Here is a 22,355-nt window from a genome sequence, read left to right as displayed (position 1 = left end):
CGCCAAGCCCACATACTCACTCCCACATTTCTTTGGCCACCCTTTCACAATTTACCCAGACTGTCTGTCCTCTTTACCAGCTGAAAAAGGGAAAATGGACCTTTGACCGTTAGGAGCAGGAAACATCTGCACCCTCGCCGTTTTCAATCCAAACCTACGCTTGTGTTTTGATACGTTTTATTAAACCGTGAGCCCTCGGAGGATGAGGTTTTGCAGACTGGAGTTAGGCTGTTATATGAGATATTCAGGAAGTTATTTGCATCGACTGGATAAAAGCCTGTGGCAGCTGGGCGTGCTGCAGGAGCGAGTCAGAGACCGCTGCATCAGCCACCAGCCCAAGGAGTAACATTAGTTCCAGCTTCACAATGAGTTGTTTACTGGCCTTGGCTGCCTGTGGGAACAGCCAAAAAGAGCGGAGGAAAAGGAGAGACAAACACAATGCGAGCAAGACGCGTTAGTTGGGAGGCTGGGCTTTAAAGGCAGACCCAGGATTTCAAACCTATGGAACTGGAGAGGGCTGAAAAAGGAATAAAAGAGCACCCGCTGCTCTACGGCATAAACAGGCTGAGGCTAATAAGCCGTTTGCTGCATTACTCCTGCTGCCAGAAGATCCTCTTCCCTAGCTGATGGGCTGATATAAAAGGTAAGAGATAAAAATAAAACGCGTTTAGCTAGGGGCTCTGCTGGAAGGCAGATACACTGAAAGGCGGCAGCAGCTCTCAGGGTGAGCTACACAGGCAAAAGCAGCCGTACTTCCCTGGAGTATTTTTAATTACGTCCCTAAATGTTTAAAGGCTACAGGTTTTCCAGCAGGAACCCAAGGTTTTCAGAGCAAACTGCTGGGGGACAAGAATCCAGAGTGCTCTAGTCAGCTCCTCCGAGAAGATTAAAAAAAAACAAAACCCCAAACAACCCCCAACATAAAAAACAACCTCTGTCTAAATCTGTTTAGAAAGATATTTTATTTTTATAGCCAGCTTTGCTTTGCAGCTTCCCAGTCTTACCCAATGCTTTCCCGATTCCCAGCTGCCCCCCTCTCCTCCTCGCTTTTTTTTTAATTGGAAAGGAAAAAAACAATTACAGCCGTGCAAAGCAAAATCCGAGATTTAACCAGCTTTTCCCCTGCTCATTACCCTCCCCGGCGAGGAGGTGCTGGCCCTCTCTCTCGCAGGCTGTGGCCGCCAGCTAATTGCTCAGGAAATCCTCGTTACCCATTGTAAGCTGCTAATTCTGAACTGGGGAGCTGCCGTGGGCCGGGCGATGCTCTGGAAGGGAATACAGCCCCGCGAGAGGGACCCAGCAGAGACCCGGGCGCTGGGCGGGCTCAGACACTAATAATACATCCCTACCCAATGGAAAGCGTTTCCTATCGAGACCCCCAAGAGTTCCCCCTGCCCACAGACCCTGCCCAGACATTGGGCCCATTCTTGTGGCCCCGTTTCCCAAGACACGATGGCCGCGGCGTTCAGCAGTTTTGTTTCCTCTCCGAACAAAGGAAAGCAGACAAACTGCCACCGGCGTTAGGTTTTAAAGATGAATGGGTAAAACTTTGAGAAAGTCGAGCACGCAGATCTTCCGCCTGGGAGTAACCGGGTTTGCGTTTCCACGCACACAAAAAAGGATAAATGTGGGCTGTCAGGGAGGAATCGGGCTGAAATCTTGCCGAGCCGTGGGCATGATCTCAGCCCCAACCGCTCTGCCACGGTAAGTTTCTATTTCCTCGCTTTCTAACTCAGCACAAAAACGTCCAGATTTAACGTCAGCTCTGTAAAAAAGGGATTGGAGTGCTTTCTGAAATCTGAAGGCTCAGATAAATCTGAAGGGTCAGATAAATCTGAAGGGTCAGATAAATCTGAAGGGTCAGATAAATCTGAAGGGTCAGATAAATCTGAAGGGTCAGATAAATCTGAAGGGTCAGATAAATCTGAAGGGTCAGATAAATCTGAAGGGTCAGATAAATCTGAAGGGTCAGATAAATCTGAAGGGTCAGATAAATCTGAAGGGTCAGATAAATCTGAAGGGTCAGATAAATCTGAAGGGTCAGATAAATCTGTGGGATAAAACTAGCCGGGGATGGGCTGGAGTTGTACGTTTGAATGGAGATTAGCAATGTTTTTTCTATACAGGCAGATCCCATTCCTCTGACTTGAGCTGTGCTTTGGTGGGGATGGGAGAGGCAAATGGTTCTGTTTAAAGTGAGAAAGATCATCTCCAAGTTTTTGGAAAGTAATTACTAAATGAGCAACTCCTCCAAACTGCTACAGTGGAAATCATTACAACTCACATCGTAATTCTCATTGTGTCACGGCAGATGACAAGTTAAGGACTTTTCTATCCCTGTTGTTTGGTTCAGACTTGTGAAAAATAGCCCTTGGTTAGGGCTTTTCTTTTTTTTACTTTAGGTCAGTTTCGTAAAGACACTTTAATATAAGCTTAAGAAAGAGTTGTATATAAATGTGGCATAAACTTAGACTTTCAGCTTACAATGATAAATGCTTTCAGCTCCATGTAATGTGAGATCTGGCTCCTACAAACTACATTAATAATTAGAAAATAAGTTATATATCTTATACTGCAAAACCTAAAAATTTTATTTACCACTTTGCCTTTCATTTACGGCTAAAATCTACTCCTTTTAAGCTTGGTGTCAAAATTCCACAAGAAAAATTCAAATACAGCTTTAAGCAGATAGAAAACCTGGTGTCAGAAGTAAAATGAATGATGAACAACGCACTTAGTCTAAAGATGCAGCTGTTTGGAAGAAATAGGATTTAACACAATATAAGCCCACTGCAGAAGGATTTGCAAGAAAAGTTTTGGTTTTTTTAATGACACTCCTTAATCTTTGTTTCAGAGAAGACAATTGTGTGTTTTTATATTGCTCCCCCAAACGAACAGAACAGTAAAACCCAGAGGATGGGAAGTGCAAAGTTCACAGGTCAGTGATAAGGATATTTCCCCCTCGTAGCACTTCTCCATCTTCTTTCCTTTACTAGCATTCTGAAAGCTAAAATAAAACAGGAAGGAAACTAACCTTGGTACTTTAGGGGGTTCAAAGCCTCTGAATTTTAAAAGAAAGTCCTGAAAAACATGGGAGGGAGGGAGGAAGGGAGAGGGAGGCTGAGCGTACATTTCACTTTAATCCTTTGAGACTAAAAATGAGACCCCTCCTTAACTGGGGTTAGGTCAATGGATAAAAATCAGTGACTTTCAAACTCTGGAGTTGAGAGCTCAACTCATACTCAGAACTAATGCCTGAATGCAACTAGCTATTCACTTTCATTCAGAGTATTGTAAGGAGACAAAAAAATATGCGTAAACCTGCCAGTTTTCTGAGAAACAGCAATGGAAGCAGTGACTGTGCCTGAGCTGCAGCTTGTGCCGGAGAGAGGACGCACTCCCAGCTGTAAGATGGTTGCCCTCCTCCAGCCTGTGACCTTGTGGCTGGAGCACGAGAGCAGGGATTAAGGCAATTTTACCTAAACCTTGGGCCAGATCCTGGGGAAAGGGTGCACTGTAGGAGAGTGTGTTACTTCTAGAAGCAAGGTTAAGAGAAGATTGCTCCCTGGGGAGACCAGTACATGGCAAAACAGTGTAAGACTCAGTTACCAAGTTACCATGGTACTGCCTTGGCACTTACAGCGTGGCCGCTCGCAGCCATATGTGTTTATGCCAATATTTGGGATGCATCTGTGCAGGCTGCAGCTAACTCTGGCTAAAGCATATTTGAGTTTCGGGGCTCTATGTACCGATGGCTGAGTGTCACTAGCCAGGTGTACACGGATTACATGGTGGTCCCAGCATGATGGCTCACACAGTACTCCAGGATCACAAGCGAGACACCAGTGAGCCATCCTGGTGTCCGTGGGCTGGGTGAGGAGGACTCCTGGAGCACACATCCAGCCTCAATAGGTCTTTCCAGGTCAAGCGTGCGTGCAGAGACTCACTCTGCTCCTTCACACGTTGCTCCTCCTCCATAAATAAGGATCCGATTTAGTCTCAGGGAAGGGGAGCCACCACATTTCACAAAAGGCAAATTCTCTCCTTGAAAAGAGGAGCTCTTTATTCCTGAGAACAGACAGTGGCTCTGCGAGACTTCCTCTAATGTACCATCTTCTCAGCTCAGTCCCGTAAGAGGGGGAAAGATCCACACCGTTTCAGAGCCAAACTAGCCTTAGCTGACCCCCAGCTGAAAGGAAAGTTTTCTGAATTATTTGTAATGGTTTGGTTTTGTTTTGTAGAAAAAGGACAGTCTCTTGATCTTGGCAAGTGAAATTGAGGGACATTGATCAGCCCCTAAGCCCCCAGACAAAGGTGCACAGTAGCAACAGAGTAGATTGCTTTCTCTGTACATAAAATGATCTCCTATTTTGAGTACCTCTTATGCCTGCACATAGACAGTCACACCAAAAGCTCTTATTTTCATCTAATAATATTCCCATTTTGATTTCTTGAACCTCCAGATAACCTACTATCTTCCACCCCAGCAGGCATTTGCTTTTACGTGGTAAATGTGAATGACCATATTTAGCAGTAAAAGCAGCATCCCTTACACAATGCCAAAATATCATTCCCCTTTTCTCATGTCATTATCAGAAATCTGATTTCTAAGAAACTTCACTACCGAAACATCTCCCCCTCCCTGCCCTGAGAATAAAGCAATTTGAGAGAACAAAGCCCTGGTTTATCAACTCCCTCCTTCAAGGTGCTGAGCTCCGGAGCAGAGGGTGGGTTGCCTTCTGCCCCACGGAAGGGCTGTGCTCAGCACCCACAAGGAAACCACCCGTACCTCCTCGCACCCGGTTCAGCTCACAAAAGCTGAAATAGGTGTTTGCTGTGGTGCTGGCAGCTGGATGGAAGCTTGTTGGTGCTAACGCATGCAAGAAAAAAAAAAAAAAAAAAAGAAAAAAGCCTATAATTTTTGGATAAACAAAGGTGAAAGTTCAGCTCTCCGGCTTCAGCAAAGGGGCTGCCGAGGAACGAGCCTGGAGCCACGGCCCTGGGCGAGAGCAGTCAAAGGAGCTGGGGTGAAAGAAGGGCTTCATGCGGCTGCAGGCGCCTTGCGAGGAGCCGAGTAAAGGCAACAAGGAACCAAAAAGCAATCACCAATGAACCACTGGAAATTGTGTCAGGGAAAGCAAAGAAAGGAAGCTTTTTGGGCAGGACGCTGACTGGAAAGCGTTTTGGAACTGTAAGCAAATAAACCCAGTCCTGTTGTTGGATTCCCCGGTGGTTCAGGGATACAGGACTCTCTTATTTTTTATTTTTTTTCTTAACCGCGCTTGGTAAATAAACAGGGCTACATCAAAGACGCAGCTACCTCCACCACCAACTTCTAGTCCTGAGTGAAAACAACCTGTAAATCTTCAAGTACTGGGTCAAACCGTGTAACTCTGCTTTTCATCAGTCCATCGTTTTTTTTCTTCACATCTAAATCATCTCTTATCATGATCTCTACTGAATCTGGCAATGCTATTATGAAGCAATGTCCTCTTAGTGAGAGACCCAAGGGTCAAAAAAGCAGCATTCCTACAGCCCTCCATCATCAGATTGAGGTTCCTTTGCAAGCAAAGTGTCCCTCTTACAAAAGTAATATAACGCAAGCTTTGCTGGGAAGTTTGGGGTGAATTCCATCATTTCTGGACTGTGGACCTGACCTTCTGAAGGCGACGAGGTGAGGGGGATTGTAGATTTGACACAGTTTAGCTGCCACTCTCAGAGCCTTCCTAAGTGGAATGTGCTGATCCCACTCTGAAATCTCTTTATCGCATGACATCTACGCTCACAGCATCACAAGGAACTGTCAACACACACTCTGTGCACTAAACCACCCCTTGTTATAACATTTTTTCTACTTCTAGGCAAACTTTATTCCAAAGCAAAAAAAAAAAAAAAAAAAAAAAAGGAAAAAAGCCTATAATTTTTGGATAAACAAAGGTGAAAGTTCAGCTCTCCGGCTTCAGCAAAGGGGCTGCCGAGGAACGAGCCTGGAGCCACGGCCCTGGGCGAGAGCAGTCAAAGGAGCTGGGGTGAAAGAAGGGCTTCATGCGGCTGCAGGCGCCTTGCGAGGAGCCGAGTAAAGGCAACAAGGAACCAAAAAGCAATCACCAATGAACCACTGGAAATTGTGTCAGGGAAAGCAAAGAAAGGAAGCTTTTTGGGCAGGACGCTGACTGGAAAGCGTTTTGGAACTGTAAGCAAATAAACCCAGTCCTGTTGTTGGATTCCCCGGTGGTTCAGGGATACAGGACTCTCTTATTTTTTATTTTTTTTCTTAACCGCGCTTGGTAAATAAACAGGGCTACATCAAAGACGCAGCTACCTCCACCACCAACTTCTAGTCCTGAGTGAAAACAACCTGTAAATCTTCAAGTACTGGGTCAAACCGTGTAACTCTGCTTTTCATCAGTCCATCGTTTTTTTTCTTCACATCTAAATCATCTCTTATCATGATCTCTACTGAATCTGGCAATGCTATTATGAAGCAATGTCCTCTTAGTGAGAGACCCAAGGGTCAAAAAAGCAGCATTCCTACAGCCCTCCATCATCAGATTGAGGTTCCTTTGCAAGCAAAGTGTCCCTCTTACAAAAGTAATATAACGCAAGCTTTGCTGGGAAGTTTGGGGTGAATTCCATCATTTCTGGACTGTGGACCTGACCTTCTGAAGGCAGTAGCGGATGGGGAAGGCCGAAGCACATCAAGGGTTAAAGGGGTGATGTAAATGGAGAGAGACATTCTCAGTGAAAACAAAAAGAGAGTCATGCCCTGAGGATCAGTGTCTGAATATGGGGTAAGTCAGTTCACTATTCTCTTCAGAAGGAAACATTTTAATTAGCTCAATACAAAACAGATACAGCACAGAGAAGTCACCATGAGCAGGAAATGCTTTGTAAGTCTCAAAGGACAGTTAGGAGACAACAGCAGTGCTGACCAATTAAAAAAAAAAAAAAAAAAAAAAAGCAAGAAAAAAGGAGAGCTCCTTTAGGATTAGGTCCGATAGGCTCAGGTTTCCACTTCCCAGCTCCATCTTGGAGAAGAATTAGGTTGGGATCCTGCTGCAATTCGTTCACTGACTTCTAGGCAACAGACAGGAGCTGTTGCACTTGGAGTGTCTGTGAGGTTCCTGGAGAGGCAAAGCCACCCCAGGCAGGGAGGAAAGGAGCCACTGGCGCTCTCCCACTGGGTCCCCAGGATCGCTCTTGGTGGCTGAGCAAAAAAAACACGGCTTACAAATTAAAAAAAAAAAAAAAAAAAAAGGCAAGAAAAAAGGAGAGCTCCTTTAGGATTAGGTCCGATAGGCTCAGGTTTCCACTTCCCAGCTCCATCTTGGAGAAGAATTAGGTTGGGATCCTGCTGCAATTCGTTCACTGACTTCTAGGCAACAGACAGGAGCTGTTGCACTTGGAGTGTCTGTGAGGTTCCTGGAGAGGCAAAGCCACCCCAGGCAGGGAGGAAAGGAGCCACTGGCGCTCTCCCACTGGGTCCCCAGGATCGCTCTTGGTGGCTGAGCAAAGGGAAATGCCCCACTGGCTCCCATGTTTTGTTATTCTTCTATCAAAGAGGATTGGAGAAGCAGACAGTGAAACCTGAAATGATCACAAGTAAATCAGGATTTCACCTTCTCACCAGGTGCTGGAGACCTTATTACACCCGCAGCAAATAGTGGGGAATGAAGGTACGGATGGTATTGAAGACCCTTCCACAATAAGTGTCAAAGCCATGAATAAGAGCCTTCCTGCCTTGTCTTTTATGCTAATCATCAGAAAACGTCCCCCTTTTGCCCAGCATACCAGCTAGGCATTCACTCTGATAAAACGCAGGGAAGAATGGCTCTTTGAAGCTACAGAAAACTTTGCTGGACTTCAAAGTCACACACTTGTGTCTCCTTCTTTCCTACTGTTCTCAAATACATCGCTTAGGATTAGTAAATGAAAGAGATTAAAGCATTTTTACTTTCCATCGCTTCATATAATCAATAGTGCTTTGTTTACAGGCAGCTGCTTCATTTCCCACTGTCTAATCCCACCCTTTCCCCTGCTCCTACCGCACCAGGGAAGAAACATAGGTGAAGCTTACTGTGAAACTACAGGAAGCTTTGGGGAGGATGGAGAGCTCACAGAAACTCAGTCGAGCTGGTCGGTTTGCAAGCCAACCTCCAACTTGGTGCTCCTCAAGCCATTCCACGTCCCCAGCCATTTCTCAGCAGTAGCAGCCAGGTCCAACAATTCCCACTGCCACAGGTATGGCTTTCCATAAACCCTCACTCCTGAGCACTGGGAAAACGGAGCCAGCATCACCGTCCAACACAGTTACTGCCCCCACCAGCCTCAAAAAAGGGGAAAAGCCAGCAACCAGATTCCCCCAAACTGGAGACTTGTTCTTACAACTGCTTTCAGTTAATGCACTCAAAGTTCTTTGCAACCAAAAATAACTAGTGAAATATTTACTGGAAAGAGAAAGTAAGCGGAGCTCCCGCTGCAGGCACCGAGGTATTGCAGAGAGGCAGAGCAGCGGGGAGACGGTTTTGCTGCCTTTTCCACCGCTGCTTTGCTTTCTTTGAATTCACATTTTGTGGTTTTCAAGTGAACATTCGTCAACCTTTAGAAATGATAGTTTAGTGGTGTTATGATTTCTTAATTAGCATTACCATAGAATTGCCAGAAATGTTTTTTTTTTCAGGTAGAAAAAGCTTTTGGTTTATTTTTTAAGCCTATATTCAAGTGGTTGCAGTATATCTCACCTTACCTGTAATACTCATACCAGTCTGGAAGAACCAAAGTCCTATAGCCTTATGTAGAATTATCATCAATGCAAAGGTCTTCCAAAATATCAAACAACTCCCCCTCCACCCCAAGAAAACTTTTTTGAGCCTTCTGCATAATTAAAGCAGAATGAAAGAGGGAAATAAACCCCAAGAAACTGAAGAAATGATAGTTTGTTGTTGTAAAGCCGTAACCCTGGGCTCAGCTCAGAGTTACACATCGTACGATCGTTGTTCCAACTGGGCAAGTAACAGGGAAGTGAGAGCTCTCTAATGAATGTAGTTCTTGTCAAGAGAAGGCATAAAGCGCATGCTGTGCCCCAGAAAAATACTTATTTATTTCCAAGGTCAGGGTCTGAGACCATATCAAAACACAACAAGTGCTGTCATAACCTAGAGACATTTCTGGACAAACCACAGAGAACCCCCCCAAACGCAGTATTTCCCCCTTTGGATGCATCAGTTTTTGGCTTTTGTACCTGTAAAACCTTTTTGTCTCAAGATGTAAAGACAACCCAAGTACACGTAGTGGTAACATAAAAAGAGATCCTTCAGATTTGAAAGGTTTTCACCTTTGGTCTGTATCAGACCTCACAAGAAATAGCTTTACAATGTTGTTTATATGAACACACGCATGATGTCCTACCTGTTCAGACTGCTAGTGACATTCATCATACACCTTCTATGAGAAAAAGAAAAGGTAAAGATGCAAAAATGACAGTCTCAAACTTCACAGGGTTTTTCTTTTGACCTGTTTGATGGACTTGTGGAGAATGAAACATGTATGAAGCAGAAAGAATGGGCTTCATGAATTGCAGAATCTGATTTTAAAGTGTGCTTTTTACCTGCAGTAATTTTCTGTACTAACAAATGGTGGGTCTGAATCAAGCTGCCAGCTGGCTGTCTTGAAGGTTTCTTGGGGTGCCAGGAGGAGGAAATAAAAGGACTGTAAACAGGATATTTGTGCACCATCGGAAGTAATACGTATTTTTAGAACAGATAGGACAGGGGATAGATCTACAATAAGAGGCAAATTGGAGCAAACTCTTGTCAGCTGCTCTGCTGAACCCCACCTCATCCCTCTGAGAATAACAGAGTTACACAAGTGACAGCTGCTGTAGGTTTGCTTGGACCATCCCTATTAAACAAGAGAATATTCTCAATATTCCCACATTAAACAGGCTGTATATTCCGTTAAGGTACCACTTCTGACAACAGCTAGATACGTTCCTCCCCTTGTCTCCTGCTGCCTGTTTCAGATACAGGATGTAAAGCTTTGGCTTGCCTGAAAAACAGAACTATAAAGTGGTTTTCTTTATAGTTACTTAACTCAGCATTTTAAAATGTATTGCTAGGGTTTTTTTTCCTACCAGGGCAATAACAGCGGTGTACAGCGGTGAACATGGTGTACAAGAGCATCCCACTGCTTTAATCCTTAGTGAAAAGGAAGGAAAGCGAGTTTTACATTCAGAAGACTAAATCTGCAGAATTTAAAGCACATGGCTGAGTTTCAAAGCAGCTTGTCAGCTTGTTTAAACACCGCAGTGTTAGATAGGTAAACAACACAGGCCTATATTTTAAAGACCCTTCGTCTGCTAGACAATTGCTGGCAGGCAATTCCCATAGACTTACACACCAGAAAAACTGGTATTTGACCTTACGGCTGCCTGATGCAGAGCAGGGAGAAAAAAGAATTGAGCGATTTGAGCATCTTTTCTCCTGTGTAACAAGGATCTGGGTCAGGCTGCTGGCAACTACCACTTATGTCAGTAGTAAAGGTAAAGCGTTTCAAAGCCGCCTTTCAAACCTGCTGCGTCAGGCTGTGTTTTGAGGAACAGCTAAAATCCTGGACTGTGTACAGATTGAAGAGGGGTTTTCATCGACCTTCCAGACACATGGCTATGTAAGGTTTCGAAGGATACCCAATCCCTTCCAAACCTCCCCAGTTAGGACCCAGACATGAAACCTGGACCAGGAGAGCCTGGCACACCTGGTTTTTACACAGTGCAGAAGAAAAGGATCTACTTATGGAGGTTACATTTCAGTATAAACAAAAATTGGTCCTGATGGAGATAACACGCAGTCTCTTTCTTTACTGAAAGGCAGTTAAAAGCCAAGAATTTAATGCATGAGGCTGAGGGTTAAGCTAAAAGACACAGCTATTCTTGTTGGAGCCCATGTGTGCTTTTGAATCCAACTTTCTTGCTTAAGGGCATTTCAACTTGTAGGTGAGACCTTCGCTCATTTAGATTACCATGTATTCAAAGAAAGTGCACCTTTGAGATATTACTAGTACCTTTTTCATAAATCTCAATGTTTGGTATCTTTTTAGGTCATTTCACAATAAAGTTCATTTCACCATTAATCTAGTAGGTAAAACAGAGATGGGTGCAAGAGCACAAAGGGGTGCAAGGAACATTTTGCTCTCCTGCCCAGCCCCTTCCCTCCTCTGTCCGTCTGTCCCTGAAGCCCTGTACAGCTGGCATAATGAAGTGTCTGCTTACATGTGCCCTAGAGAAAGCCCCAGTGTGGGCTGGATCTCTTTTGTCATTGCCACACAATCAACAGCAATCAGATAAGGGCGTATCTGCTTCTGGTTGGAACATTTGCTAATAGCACCACAAACGCGTAACTCAAAATGCAACTAAAACCAAGGAAGAATTTACTAACCTGGGTGAAGCTGCATATGAAAATCACAGGGAATTGTGGTAGTTGAAGGCACACACACCAAACCCCACACAAAGCAGCCCTGGACTGCCCCAGCCTGCAGAGAGCACGACCCCTCCCCGACAGGAGAGACCTCATAGCTCCAAGTCATCTTTTTGGATGTCATAGGAGTCGAGTCATTTGAAAGTCATCTTTCTGAGAAGTGAGATCTGGGGATCCTCCCTTCCTGCTGTTTTGCTTTACATCCAATTACTCTGTAAGGAGCAAAAGCGAGGTGCTGCCTGCTCTCTGGGTCACAGCACTGGTTTTTGTAAAAAGGCACTCCCAGGTGAGGGCAGAACTTGCACCTTCCATCTGGCAAAGCTGTGCCTAATTCATCTTTCTCAGCACTTGACATTTTACCAGCTGACTCCCTGACAGCCTGCGTGCAAAAACAATTGTCAGCACGAGCTTTTCCAGCAGGAAAACATATGGAAAACATTTGATTTTCAAAAATCAGATCAGTTTGCGTCCCAGATTGTCTTGATTCCATGCTTGCTTCTCCAGTTTATTTGTTTATATGTTGCCATTTCAACCTTTAACACAAGCTTGTTCAGTTACATGTTTGCTGTTGAAACTACATTGTCAGAGGATCACTTTCTGGAAAGGATCCTACTCTTCACAAGGGTTTAACCTCTCTAAATTACTCCATAGTTGCAGCTATTAAGATGATTCTTCGATTACAAGAGGATTACAAGCTTTGTTTCTTATTTGGTTTGCTGTATTTTACAAGGCAAAGGTCTTTCTCTTAATTATCCATCTTTGCTCCACATTTCTGAGATGTACTGACTGCCATTCCAACATTCCCACTCACAAACCCTTCTCACTCCAGTGAGGGAGACTTTCCAATGGCTTATTCTCACAGGCCTTAAAAACAAGGCTCAGATTAGCAATAAGAGAACGTCAAGACAGTTCAGCAAGCACTGATTTCCAACAGACAGCGTGATTACTCCAGCTCTGCACTTCTCTAAAGCTTGCTGAATTGGGCCAAAATCTATGAGAGTGTATTTTATGAGATTTCCCAAATTCCTCGTTTTGACCCCTGACAAAGAGTAGAAATGAAATTAAACTCTCGGTACAACTTAGAGGAGTCCTTTTTGCAAACGTTTTACATTTTTAAGTAATTTTACATTTTGAAAGTAATACCATTTTTGCAGAAGTTTAAGGAAGAAAAAGTGCAACATTTTCCAAAAGTGGCAAACATAACTTTTGAAAGTGCTTTGAAAAACCATTTCTGAAATACAACATTTCAGTTTTTCACTTTGAAAAACATGTGAGGATGCCTCTATTCTCAAGTAGAAAAAAGACAAAGTAGTACTTTTATTAGTATAAGGTTTGGGGTTTTTTTTAATACCTTTGCATCAAAAAAAGGTTGAAAACCTGTAGAACTTTCATTTCTGCACAGTTAAAAGCAAACACTAAATCTTTCAACTTCTTTCTCCTCCTGTCACCAGTTCAGGTGAACATTTCAGACTGTTTGATTCTATACCTGGGCAATATCATGGGTTCGTGATTTAATTTCTTTCCAGTTGCACTGGGTCAATTCCATCTCAAATTTTAAAGAAAAACTTTACTAAGCAGAAAGTTGGAATTAGCGATCACTTGCCTTCCAATAAGAGGACTGGGGAGCAATGAGGAATGGAAAGCAAAGGCAGAGCATAGTAACTGCTCTGTTCAACTTTGAAAAAGTAATAATAGTGGAATTTATAAGGACTACCTTGAAAACTAATTACTGGCCTTGTTTGCACATCCATTCATTTGGGAAGGAAAGAGTATGTGTTCTCCTGCATGGCCACTTTAGGTGATAGGAGGTGCCAAGACTGATGGTGTCTGTTTCTCTCTCCTTTAGGATGAAAGGATTTGTGATGGAGATGTGGTAGCAAGGTGTTAAGCAACCTTCCTGGAATGTGTTTCTTCAGGAAGAAGAGAGAGCACTGCCTTTTTTTATGGATGTCACTGAAGTAGACTTTGAAGTTCTTTGGAAGCACATCCCAAACTTGGCATGGGAAACCACAGCAACAATCATACCTGTTTGACAGATGATTCCTTTAAGTACAATTTGTATGGAGCCGTCTACAGCGTGGTCTTCATCCTTGGTTTGATTACTAACTGTGCCTCCCTCTTTGTTTTCTGCTTTCGGATGAAAATGCGAAGCGAAACAGCCATTTTCATGACAAACCTGGCTGTTTCAGATTTACTGTTTGTGTTCACTTTGCCTTTTAAAATTTTTTATAACTTCAACAGGCATTGGCCTTTCGGAGATAGCCTGTGCAAGATTTCTGGTACAGCATTTCTCACTAACATCTACGGGAGCATGCTGTTCCTCACCTGCATTAGCGTTGACCGTTTCCTTGCTATCGTCTATCCATTCCGATCTCGCACCATTAGGACCAGGAGAAATTCTGCCATAGTCTGTGCTGGTGTTTGGACACTGGTCCTCAGCGGCGGGATTTCAGCTTCGTTGTTCTCCACAACCAACATTTCCAACACCAGCACAACCTGTTTTGAAGGTTTTTCCAAACGTATCTGGAAAACCTATCTGTCTAAGATCACTATATTTATTGAAGTGGTAGGATTCATAATTCCTTTGCTGCTCAACCTTACATGCTCTTCTCTAGTTCTCAGGACTCTCCGGAAACCTGCCACCTTGTCTCAGATTGGGACAAACAAAGAGAAAGTATTGAAAATGATCATTGTGCACGTGGCCATTTTTGTCGTGTGCTTTGTGCCTTACAATTCCATACTCTTCTTGTATGCTCTGGTGCGGTCCCAAGCGATAGCAAATTGCTCCTTGGAGAGGTTTGCGAGGACAATGTACCCAATCACATTGTGCATTGCAACAATGAACTGCTGCTTTGACCCATTCATCTATTATTTTACATCAGAATCTTTCCAGAAGTCTTTCAACATAAAAACCCAGATAAAAATGGATTCTCTTTTCAAGACTGAGACACCTCTAACAAAGACTGCACTACCAGCACCACAGGATGAAATAAGTGACCAGGCTATTACGAATGGAGGAGACCCAACATCTGAATCGCATTTCTAGCGAGATGTTTACACATGGAGTTATCCCCCATTAACTTTTGATTAACACCATGTGTGAAATAGTTGTTTCAGAATATGTGGGTTGACACATGGTGTTAATGAAGAAAACTTGCTGGAGGATAACTAGACAGGTAAACAAAATCTGGATACTAGGATGGTCCCATCAGATGCAACAGGCAAACATGAAATACAAAAATCCAGATGGATCTCCCTTTGGAGATTATGGATGGGTGACAACATATGTGCTAAGGAGGGAACAGGACAGCTTCCTTAATCAGAAGATGCCAACATTTGGCATTTTTTCTCCCCAGCAGCTGACATAGGACCAGTTGGGAAATAGAAAATTTAATTTTCTTAGAGATACCTGCCAATATTTCATGCCTTCTGGAGATGCATCATCATATGTTAACTCAATAACTTCACACAATATGTATGTTTGCTTAAAAAGGCATAATAAAAGCTTTTGGCTTTTCCTTATTTCACTGCAAGAGCATACATCCTGGTTTTACTAGATACAAGCATGTTGAATTCATTGTATGAATAGGTTGGAAGTGTAAATAATTGTTTTGAAAGAAGGCAAAACAGTTGCTTGGTGATAGAAGAGAAAATAAGAGACAAGAATAATTAATAATGCAGTTTTGAAATAAGAAGCTTCATTTTTGTCAGATTAAGCTGTCTTTTAATTTATTTTAAATGCCACCTCTAGGGAGAAGTAAAGAGCACATTACTGCTCTGTTGCACCTGAGGTTTTATGCCCCAGAGGTTATTTATACATGGCTGTTTCTGGTAAGGGCTAGACTATAAAGTCCACTGAAAGAAAGTGCCTGAAACCCCAGAGTTCTTGCAAGGCCGAATCTCTTATATGAAAATTGTGTGGAGCTGAAGGGGTGGAGAACAACAGAGTGCTGACCTTTCTAAAGAGCTTGTTCAGATACAGACAGTTGGGTGTCAGAGTATTAACAAAAGATCTTCTAAATGATTGCTGGCTGGTTTTTGCTACGCAGTCAACTAATTAGAGGATCTTAAAGGAGCTCCAAAAGAATAGTGAGTAAAACCAGTTAGCTGCACTTTTTTCTTAGTTACAGCAGTGTTTTCTTGTTTTTCACTTAATTTATTACAGATCCCGCATTCCCTGTTATAGATATGGTTTATATAGATCTATGGAAAGTTAACTATCTGTATGGCATTGCATTTTACTCCAGCCATCCTTTCGTATTTGAAGCTATACTGACCTTAACAGGCTAATTCATTCTTAACTGTTAGACACATAAATGAGAAAAACAATGTAACTTGAAAAAGTATGAAGTTATGAGTTTTTAGATCAGTAATCTACATTTTCCACAGTACAGCATAAAGCTATTTCTGGGCCTACATTGCCAAAAAAAAAGAAACAGACAAAATATTAATTGAACAGATATTTTCCACTCAACTATTTATCTTGTGTCACTCAGATCGAGCCCCATGAGATACTGAGAGCTACACATCAAATGTGATCACTACTTAAAGCTATCTGAGGTTTGTAAAGTTTGAAAATAATTCAGCTGCAAAAAAAAAAAATATATGTTATGCTTTGAAGGGAATATTTATTTAGCACTACATTCACTTTGAACAAAAGAGTCAGTTGCTTACCAAGGCTAAGACAGACCCCACAGATCATTCTATTTTAACCCGAAAATGACTGTTGCTTGTTTAGTGTCCCCGGTTTTGGCTTTTACAGCAGGAAAGTATGTGATCAACTCATTACACACAGGGAGTATGAGAGCAGCCAAACTATTACACCTCAGATTTAAGTCACAGATACATTTACTAGAAACTTGCACACAAGACTGGCTTGGGAGGTTTTTGCTTTCTGTTAAACCCTGGGACAACAGCACTTTAGAGCAGAAACAGAACATGAAAACGAGGACAGATCACTCAGAGCAGTTGGTGGAATGAGACACATGTGGTAGGACAAGGGCACAGTCAATTACAGTGAATTTGTCAGCAGCTGGGAAAGGTTTACCTTAAACAGAAGCAATGAGCTGTGTTTTAAGAAACATCAGCATTTGCCAGTTAACCATAGGCAAAGTGAGAGCCAGTGCCATGCCCCTTTCCTTCCCGTGCAGGCCTGAACCAAACTGTTTAGAGGGCTTTTTAAAATTGGTATTTCCTTTGGCTGATGAGCCTGTTTCAACACTTGCTATAAAATGTATATATTTCAGAGAAGTTGTTTCCATAACTTCAGATCAAAATGCAAAGGGAGCCAAAAGGGATTTTACAGGCTTCGATACAGGCAGGGTTTTCCACATGCAGCAAACGGCCCCTCACACCGCAGCGCTGTCAGTGGAAGAAGAGGAGGTTGTGAAAAAACCATCAACAACTCTAACATGCCCTAAGCTGTGTGAGAGAGGTGAGACATCCCAGTTCCACTGCCATTAACTGGTTCTTAAAAATTGTACCTAATGAGACAAGAGCTCCGCTTTCAGGGATGGGAGAGAGAAGGAATAAGAGTAGGAAAGATACACTAAAAAGCTGAGGGTGCATTTCAAACCCTCTTCCTCTTTACAAGAAAAATATATGGTAAATGAGTAAGTGCTCTTCTCCAAGGCAAAACCCCTTATTAATTCAGTTTTACTTACTTGAGAAACTTATTTACATGCCAGCTTGCCCTCAATGGGCAACCTTTTAACTCTCAGCTTGTAAATCTTACTTAAAGCTGCTTCTTTCCACTTGCCAGCAAGAAGCAGAAGGATAAGAATCCTGAGTTACGTGGGGTTTGGAAGCTTCTTGGGATAGGGCTGTTCTTACACATGGTGGCTGCTCAGCCACCCCAGGGTGAGCAAGAACAGAATTTGGTCCAGCATCTCAGAGCTGACAGCAGAGGAATATCTCATTTGTAAGAATCCTGGAAGACCTTCTGCTCTCTGCTCCGCAGACCTTCCTCTAGTTAAATCAAAGGGAAGAAAAAAAAAAACCTACCCTAGAAACCACTGTCTAGCCTTCTTAAGGAAATGTTAAAAGAGAGAAGGGAAAGAACTGCGTGTGACTGGACAACCTCCAGGCTGTACATACATAGCTTAACTGTAATCCGAGCATAATGGGTGTCTTTTTCTAAGCGAAACTAGTGCCAATGCTTACAAATTTCTGTTTGCAGTTTTATAGGGCAAGAGCTGTGGTCGATATTCTCACATAAAATGTAATACTATCATCATGTGCCAAAACCCTAACTGAAAAGATTCATTATTTTGTAATTTAATACCTTATAAATTACATGGAGATCATATGTTGACTGACACTCACATCTGGTAGGATAGTTCTTGACTAATCTTTTTTTTCTAGGTCAGGTATACCAAGTAAATGCTGCATGGTTTGTGTATAAATAACCAATTATGCATTCAGGGAGAGGAAAAGTAATTTTTAAGATGTTCGTAAAGCCAAGCTGGAAGGAACGATGTTGGTAAAAGAAAAGTAGATTCACAGTGACTCTGGCTGAGGTGCAGCTGAGTGTTTCTTCTCCCTATCTGACAAAGGGCTATTGTCAGCAAACAGCACACACCAGAATTAGGAGTTTAAAAACAAAAATCAAATTAATTAGAAGTCAATGCCTTTAGCTAGCTGAAGCTGAGAGACAGGGCCCAGCAATCCTCTAAGATGCTGAACATGTAGCATTAATCAAGGATTTCATTGCTCCCAGCCAGCTCACTTTTCATATTCCCCGGTTCTCCGTATGGGATTCATTCACTATAAATAAGCTCACCACACGCTTTGCAACTCATTGCCCTGCTGGGAAGATGAAGCTCTGGAAAGCAATATGAAAACCTCTCTGCCCAAACCCACCTTTGTATTATGCACACCCATGCAAGACACCACACCAGGCTGAGTGTTCACGGTAGATGTTATGACAGGAGGAAGCAGGGCCTTGTATTACAGTCATCATGAAAGCCCCTCCTCTTACACTAGGCTTTTCTTAGTAACTCAACAGGCTCTACATCAGGTGAAAGGTGCCAAGTGTTCCTGGAACAGCATAAAACTTCTCCAGCTTTGCAGAATCAGTGCAAACCACTCAGGCTTAAGTCTATGAAATGAAAGGGCAAGGAGGTAGCACAAGTCACACATAAGAGTTGTGTAAGAAGGAGGAAAAGTTCCTGTGCTGCATGTGCAAGTATACAGCTGCTCATCAGACAGCAAGGCTCTGTTCCTCCTCAGGTTGCTTATCATGGACCTGCTGCATGGATTCAGCCTCTAGGTCCTTCCAAAAGTACCCCCGTGACAGTTGTAGGAAGCTCTCCCTGTGGTGCTGCAGGGGTGATGGGGTGAGACTGTGCTCTCCCTTCTTGCCCTCTACCCAGCAAAAAAATGCTCCGTAACCCAGAGAAGTCTTCCCTCTGACAAACAGCTGGTGAAGGAAAAGGGGACCAATCACTTTGATAAGATTATACAACACCCCGATGATCTTGAAGGCCAGTGTCCCTAAAGAGCTCTCTGTTAACACTCCACATCATTCCCAGTGCATGGATTTGCTGTAAAACAGGCAGGAAATTACCATCTCAGAAATGCTGTGTCAGAATACGAACAGCAACACACAACTGTCCCTGTGAAAGCACGTCTATGCAGTGTTCTATTTGGAGAAAGCAAAAATGGGAGGTGTGAGGGAACCGAGGGGGAACAGCCAAGGCTGTTTCCACAGCACACCATGGAGCACAGCATGGAGACACTTAAATGATCATCAGCCCAGGCTGCAAAGTCCAAGCAGAGCAGGCAGAAGGATACAGCACCACGAGGCTCTGCTCAGCAGCTGGTGACACAAAGGTGACCATCCTGCAGAGAGGGTCAGGAGAGCCACTCCGTGCCTCTCCACCAGTGTGGGACACTGAAAGGCTGGATGGGTCTGGCTGCACTTGCCGAACAAACATAACCCCAAGCACAGGATAACCCAAAAGCTTTGCTGCATCTGAAAGGACAGACTGCAAATAGTTCTTTGGGTAGGATTTAAGAACAGAAACAAAACAGTCCTCATTTCAGTAAGCAGATTATGTTGCTCAGCATTAATTTAAGAAAGAGGCAGAGCTATTCTTTATAAGATTAGAAGTCCAAGCCCTGTTCTCCCCTCTAATGCCGGAAAAGCTCTAATTTTAGCTTCTGGGTGCTGACCTCAAGCTTACCCCAAGAGTTCTGTCTGGGTTTGAGCTGTGCATTCGCTCCCTGGCACACTCCTAAGGACCATAACTCATCATAACTTCATTCCCAAGTTGCTGTGCTACAGAGACATCATGTTTAGAAAACTCAGTTTGTGGGATATTCAAGATGATGCACTTAAAGACCCTAGATAGTGAGGAAGATCTACTCAAAACACCGTTTTTTACTCCCCACAGCAGTGGTCACAGACCCTTTTCTCTTGGTACCAATTCCAGCTCCTGAATTCTTCTGTTTTGTGTTTGTCCTATCAATATCTAGGTATATTCTGAAAGGTTTCTTCTACCCCTTGCCATGCTTTTTGCTGTAAAAGTGCAACGTTGTGAGCTTGCACCAACAGAAGTGTGTAAGTTTGCCAGGCAGAGCTGTAGATAAGGGTCAATGTGGCCACGTGTGAAGGGCTGTGCCTGCCAGGTTCCTCCTGGGGAAAAGGGCTGGTTGAGTTTTGGACCCTGCTGGGGTGGGAGAAAGGGAGAAAATGGTCAGTCTTAAACTTCTCATTTAACACAATGATTTTAACCTCTATAAAATGAGCAAATTTCACTGCAAAGAATAGCATAGCACTAATCTTGTGTTTTCGGTTGTTTTTTTTTTTCACTCATGGAAACTGTCACTTCAAAATAATGTTTTACCCTGCTGGCTGTTCTCAGTTTTAATTCTTAAATTTAACTTCCATGTAAAAACAACAGGACAGTCACATACCTAAAGCACTGGGACAAGCAAAGAGTGAGGTGGTTTCTCTTTAGGATCACTGTGCATATGTTTTCCCAGAATACTTAACTGCCCAGTACCCAAGAAAAGCCTGCACTAGCTTTTCTCTGCCTGGGGGGACTCTGACCAATGTAAATATTGTATAGAACTTAACAAGGCACATGTTTTGCACTGTTAGCTCTTTTATGTATCTGTGTGTGTGCATAATGCAAAAGGAAAGTTTTTTCCGGAAAAACAGTATGTGTGAGTGTGCTCATTTACTCTGACTTCTATAAATATACATATTAACTGGGATAATATTTAAACCTAAGTTTTTCTGTAGACCTCTTAAGAAACTTTGAGTACATCCAGCACACATGGAGAATTTTCCTGAAAACCGTAAGCATGGGAAACTGGTCATTCCTTTTTGTTGTTCTATAAAAATCCCCCAACTTCTTCTGAAGCAGTGCAGCAACCTCCATCGACTCTACAGTCACAGAATTCTTCCTTGGAACCCATTCACTAGGTCACTTCTGGATGTCAGCATCCTCAGACCACGACTGATAGATAAGACTGGAGCAGTTACCGCTGAAGCTATTTTAATAAATTTGTTTCCCTAAGTTCCCCTCTCTCCCTCTGGCACAGGATGACAAAAGTCAGAGCCTGGGCTGCCAAAATACCTTCTGCCCCTGGATGTGCCTCCCACAGCTGCCCTCCCTTCATCTGCAGTCCTTCTTTCACCCTCACATTTCCTACTTCTCATGCCTTGCTGGAAGGAGTTTATATACTATTACAACACACCCAAATAAAAAAAAAAGTGAGGGTGGATATCTTCTCTAAGGGAAAAGGAAAAGCATCTTTCTAGACTTGGTGTTTTGGCTGTTACACATTAATTTCAAGCTCAACTGTGGCACAAAGTTTGTGCTTTCACACTAATGGAATAAAGTTTATCTTGAAATACCTTTTGACTACCAGAAGGACTGTGCTGCTTCCAAAGATGGCATCAAGCTGTGTTGTCTCTGGAAGTGAGACAGCAGAAAAGCCACCTCAGCAAAAGTAATCATTGAGATCTTACCATATGGCACACTTGAACAACACTGATGTAGCAGCTGACAGGCAATGGAGATGTTATTTCATATGCTAAATCAATATTAGCTGCATTAGGGAGTTGGGGAAAGTGCTTTAACCAGAGACATCCCACGGCACAGCATCAGATGAGCACATTAGAATACCACAGGGAGGATTGCTTTCTACTGCACAACTGTAGTCTTGGGTTAGAAATACTTCTATAAATTTTACAGAAGTCGCACAAGTTAAAAAAAATTATCCTAGGTTCTAATAGTGACATTCTGTCTTTATTAACATTACAAATTCTAGCATGTTCTGTCACTGTCCGTTACAGCCTTGTGCAGAACCTGTACAGTAACACACTCACAACCTGGACTGAAAAACCACCACAATAAAGTCTTGTGTAAGCACAGAACATGATTCAGCGAGGTCAGATGCTGCCCACACTGCTCCTAGTATGGTGGTAAAGACATTTTAGCAAGAGAATATTTTCCGGTATAAATAGCACAATCAGCACCCTTCATACAGAGCTTGAGGTAACAGTGGAGTTGAAATTCACTCACTCAACTGTAGAGCTATCAGAAGAGAAACAAGATTTCCTGCACATGAGCAATATCAAGTAGACAAAATGACTTAAAACCAGTAAAAAGCCAGGCATGTAACTACCTGACTGCAACCACGCTCAGGAAGTCGTTTGAAAAGACCAGGATTCGTTTTCAGATTTGTGCAGGAAAACGGTTCAGATTTATCAAAGGACAAATTTCAGTTTCAAGTCCAACAATCACATCCTGCTAAATGGTCTTCTCTCAGTAATATCTGGAGAAGGCATTTTCTGTTTCTGGCCCTCAGTTACGCTGTTTTCACTGCTGGCAGCGGTCACTTGGCACACATGCAGCTAGGAGGCCACAG

At 43.0% G+C, this 22,355-nt stretch overlaps 1 protein-coding gene across 5 annotated transcripts; it reads left to right on the top strand.

The window, feature by feature from the left end:
• Positions 1-284: 284 nt before the first annotated feature.
• LPAR4 (lysophosphatidic acid receptor 4) lies at positions 285-20,636 on the top strand. Of its 5 annotated transcripts, none has more exons than XR_001413483.1 (3): positions 285-643; positions 13,318-18,651; positions 18,685-20,636. XR_001413483.1 is itself a non-coding variant. In XM_014955280.1 (3 exons), exon 3 carries the CDS (start codon positions 13,471-13,473, stop codon positions 14,515-14,517), a length of 1,047 nt encoding a protein of 348 aa, XP_014810766.1. In that variant the 5' UTR covers positions 285-643; positions 2,855-2,938; positions 13,318-13,470; the 3' UTR covers positions 14,518-20,636. The 5 variants fall into 5 exon arrangements, 4 of the variants coding, with proteins under 4 accessions (XP_014810766.1, XP_014810763.1, XP_014810765.1 ...); XM_014955280.1 differs by adding an exon at positions 2,855-2,938 and having other exon boundaries at positions 13,318-20,636; XM_014955279.1 differs by lacking the exon at positions 285-643 and adding exons at positions 1,299-1,704; positions 2,855-2,938 and having other exon boundaries at positions 13,318-20,636.
• The last annotated feature ends 1,719 nt before the right edge of the window (positions 20,637-22,355 follow it).

The sequence above is a fragment of the Calidris pugnax genome, unplaced genomic scaffold (genome assembly GCF_001431845.1).
Source record: "Calidris pugnax isolate Ruff unplaced genomic scaffold, ASM143184v1 scaffold38, whole genome shotgun sequence".
NCBI classification, from domain to species: domain Eukaryota; kingdom Metazoa; phylum Chordata; class Aves; order Charadriiformes; family Scolopacidae; genus Calidris; species Calidris pugnax.
Note: the sequence above shows the minus strand (reverse complement) of the source record. Positions and strands in the feature narration are given on the sequence as shown.

What these genes read in the sequence shown, in the direction of transcription:
- LPAR4 (XM_014955277.1), top strand. Translation starts at nt 13,471, where the DNA reads ATGGGAAACCACAGCAACAATCATACCTGTTTGACAGATGATTCCTTT.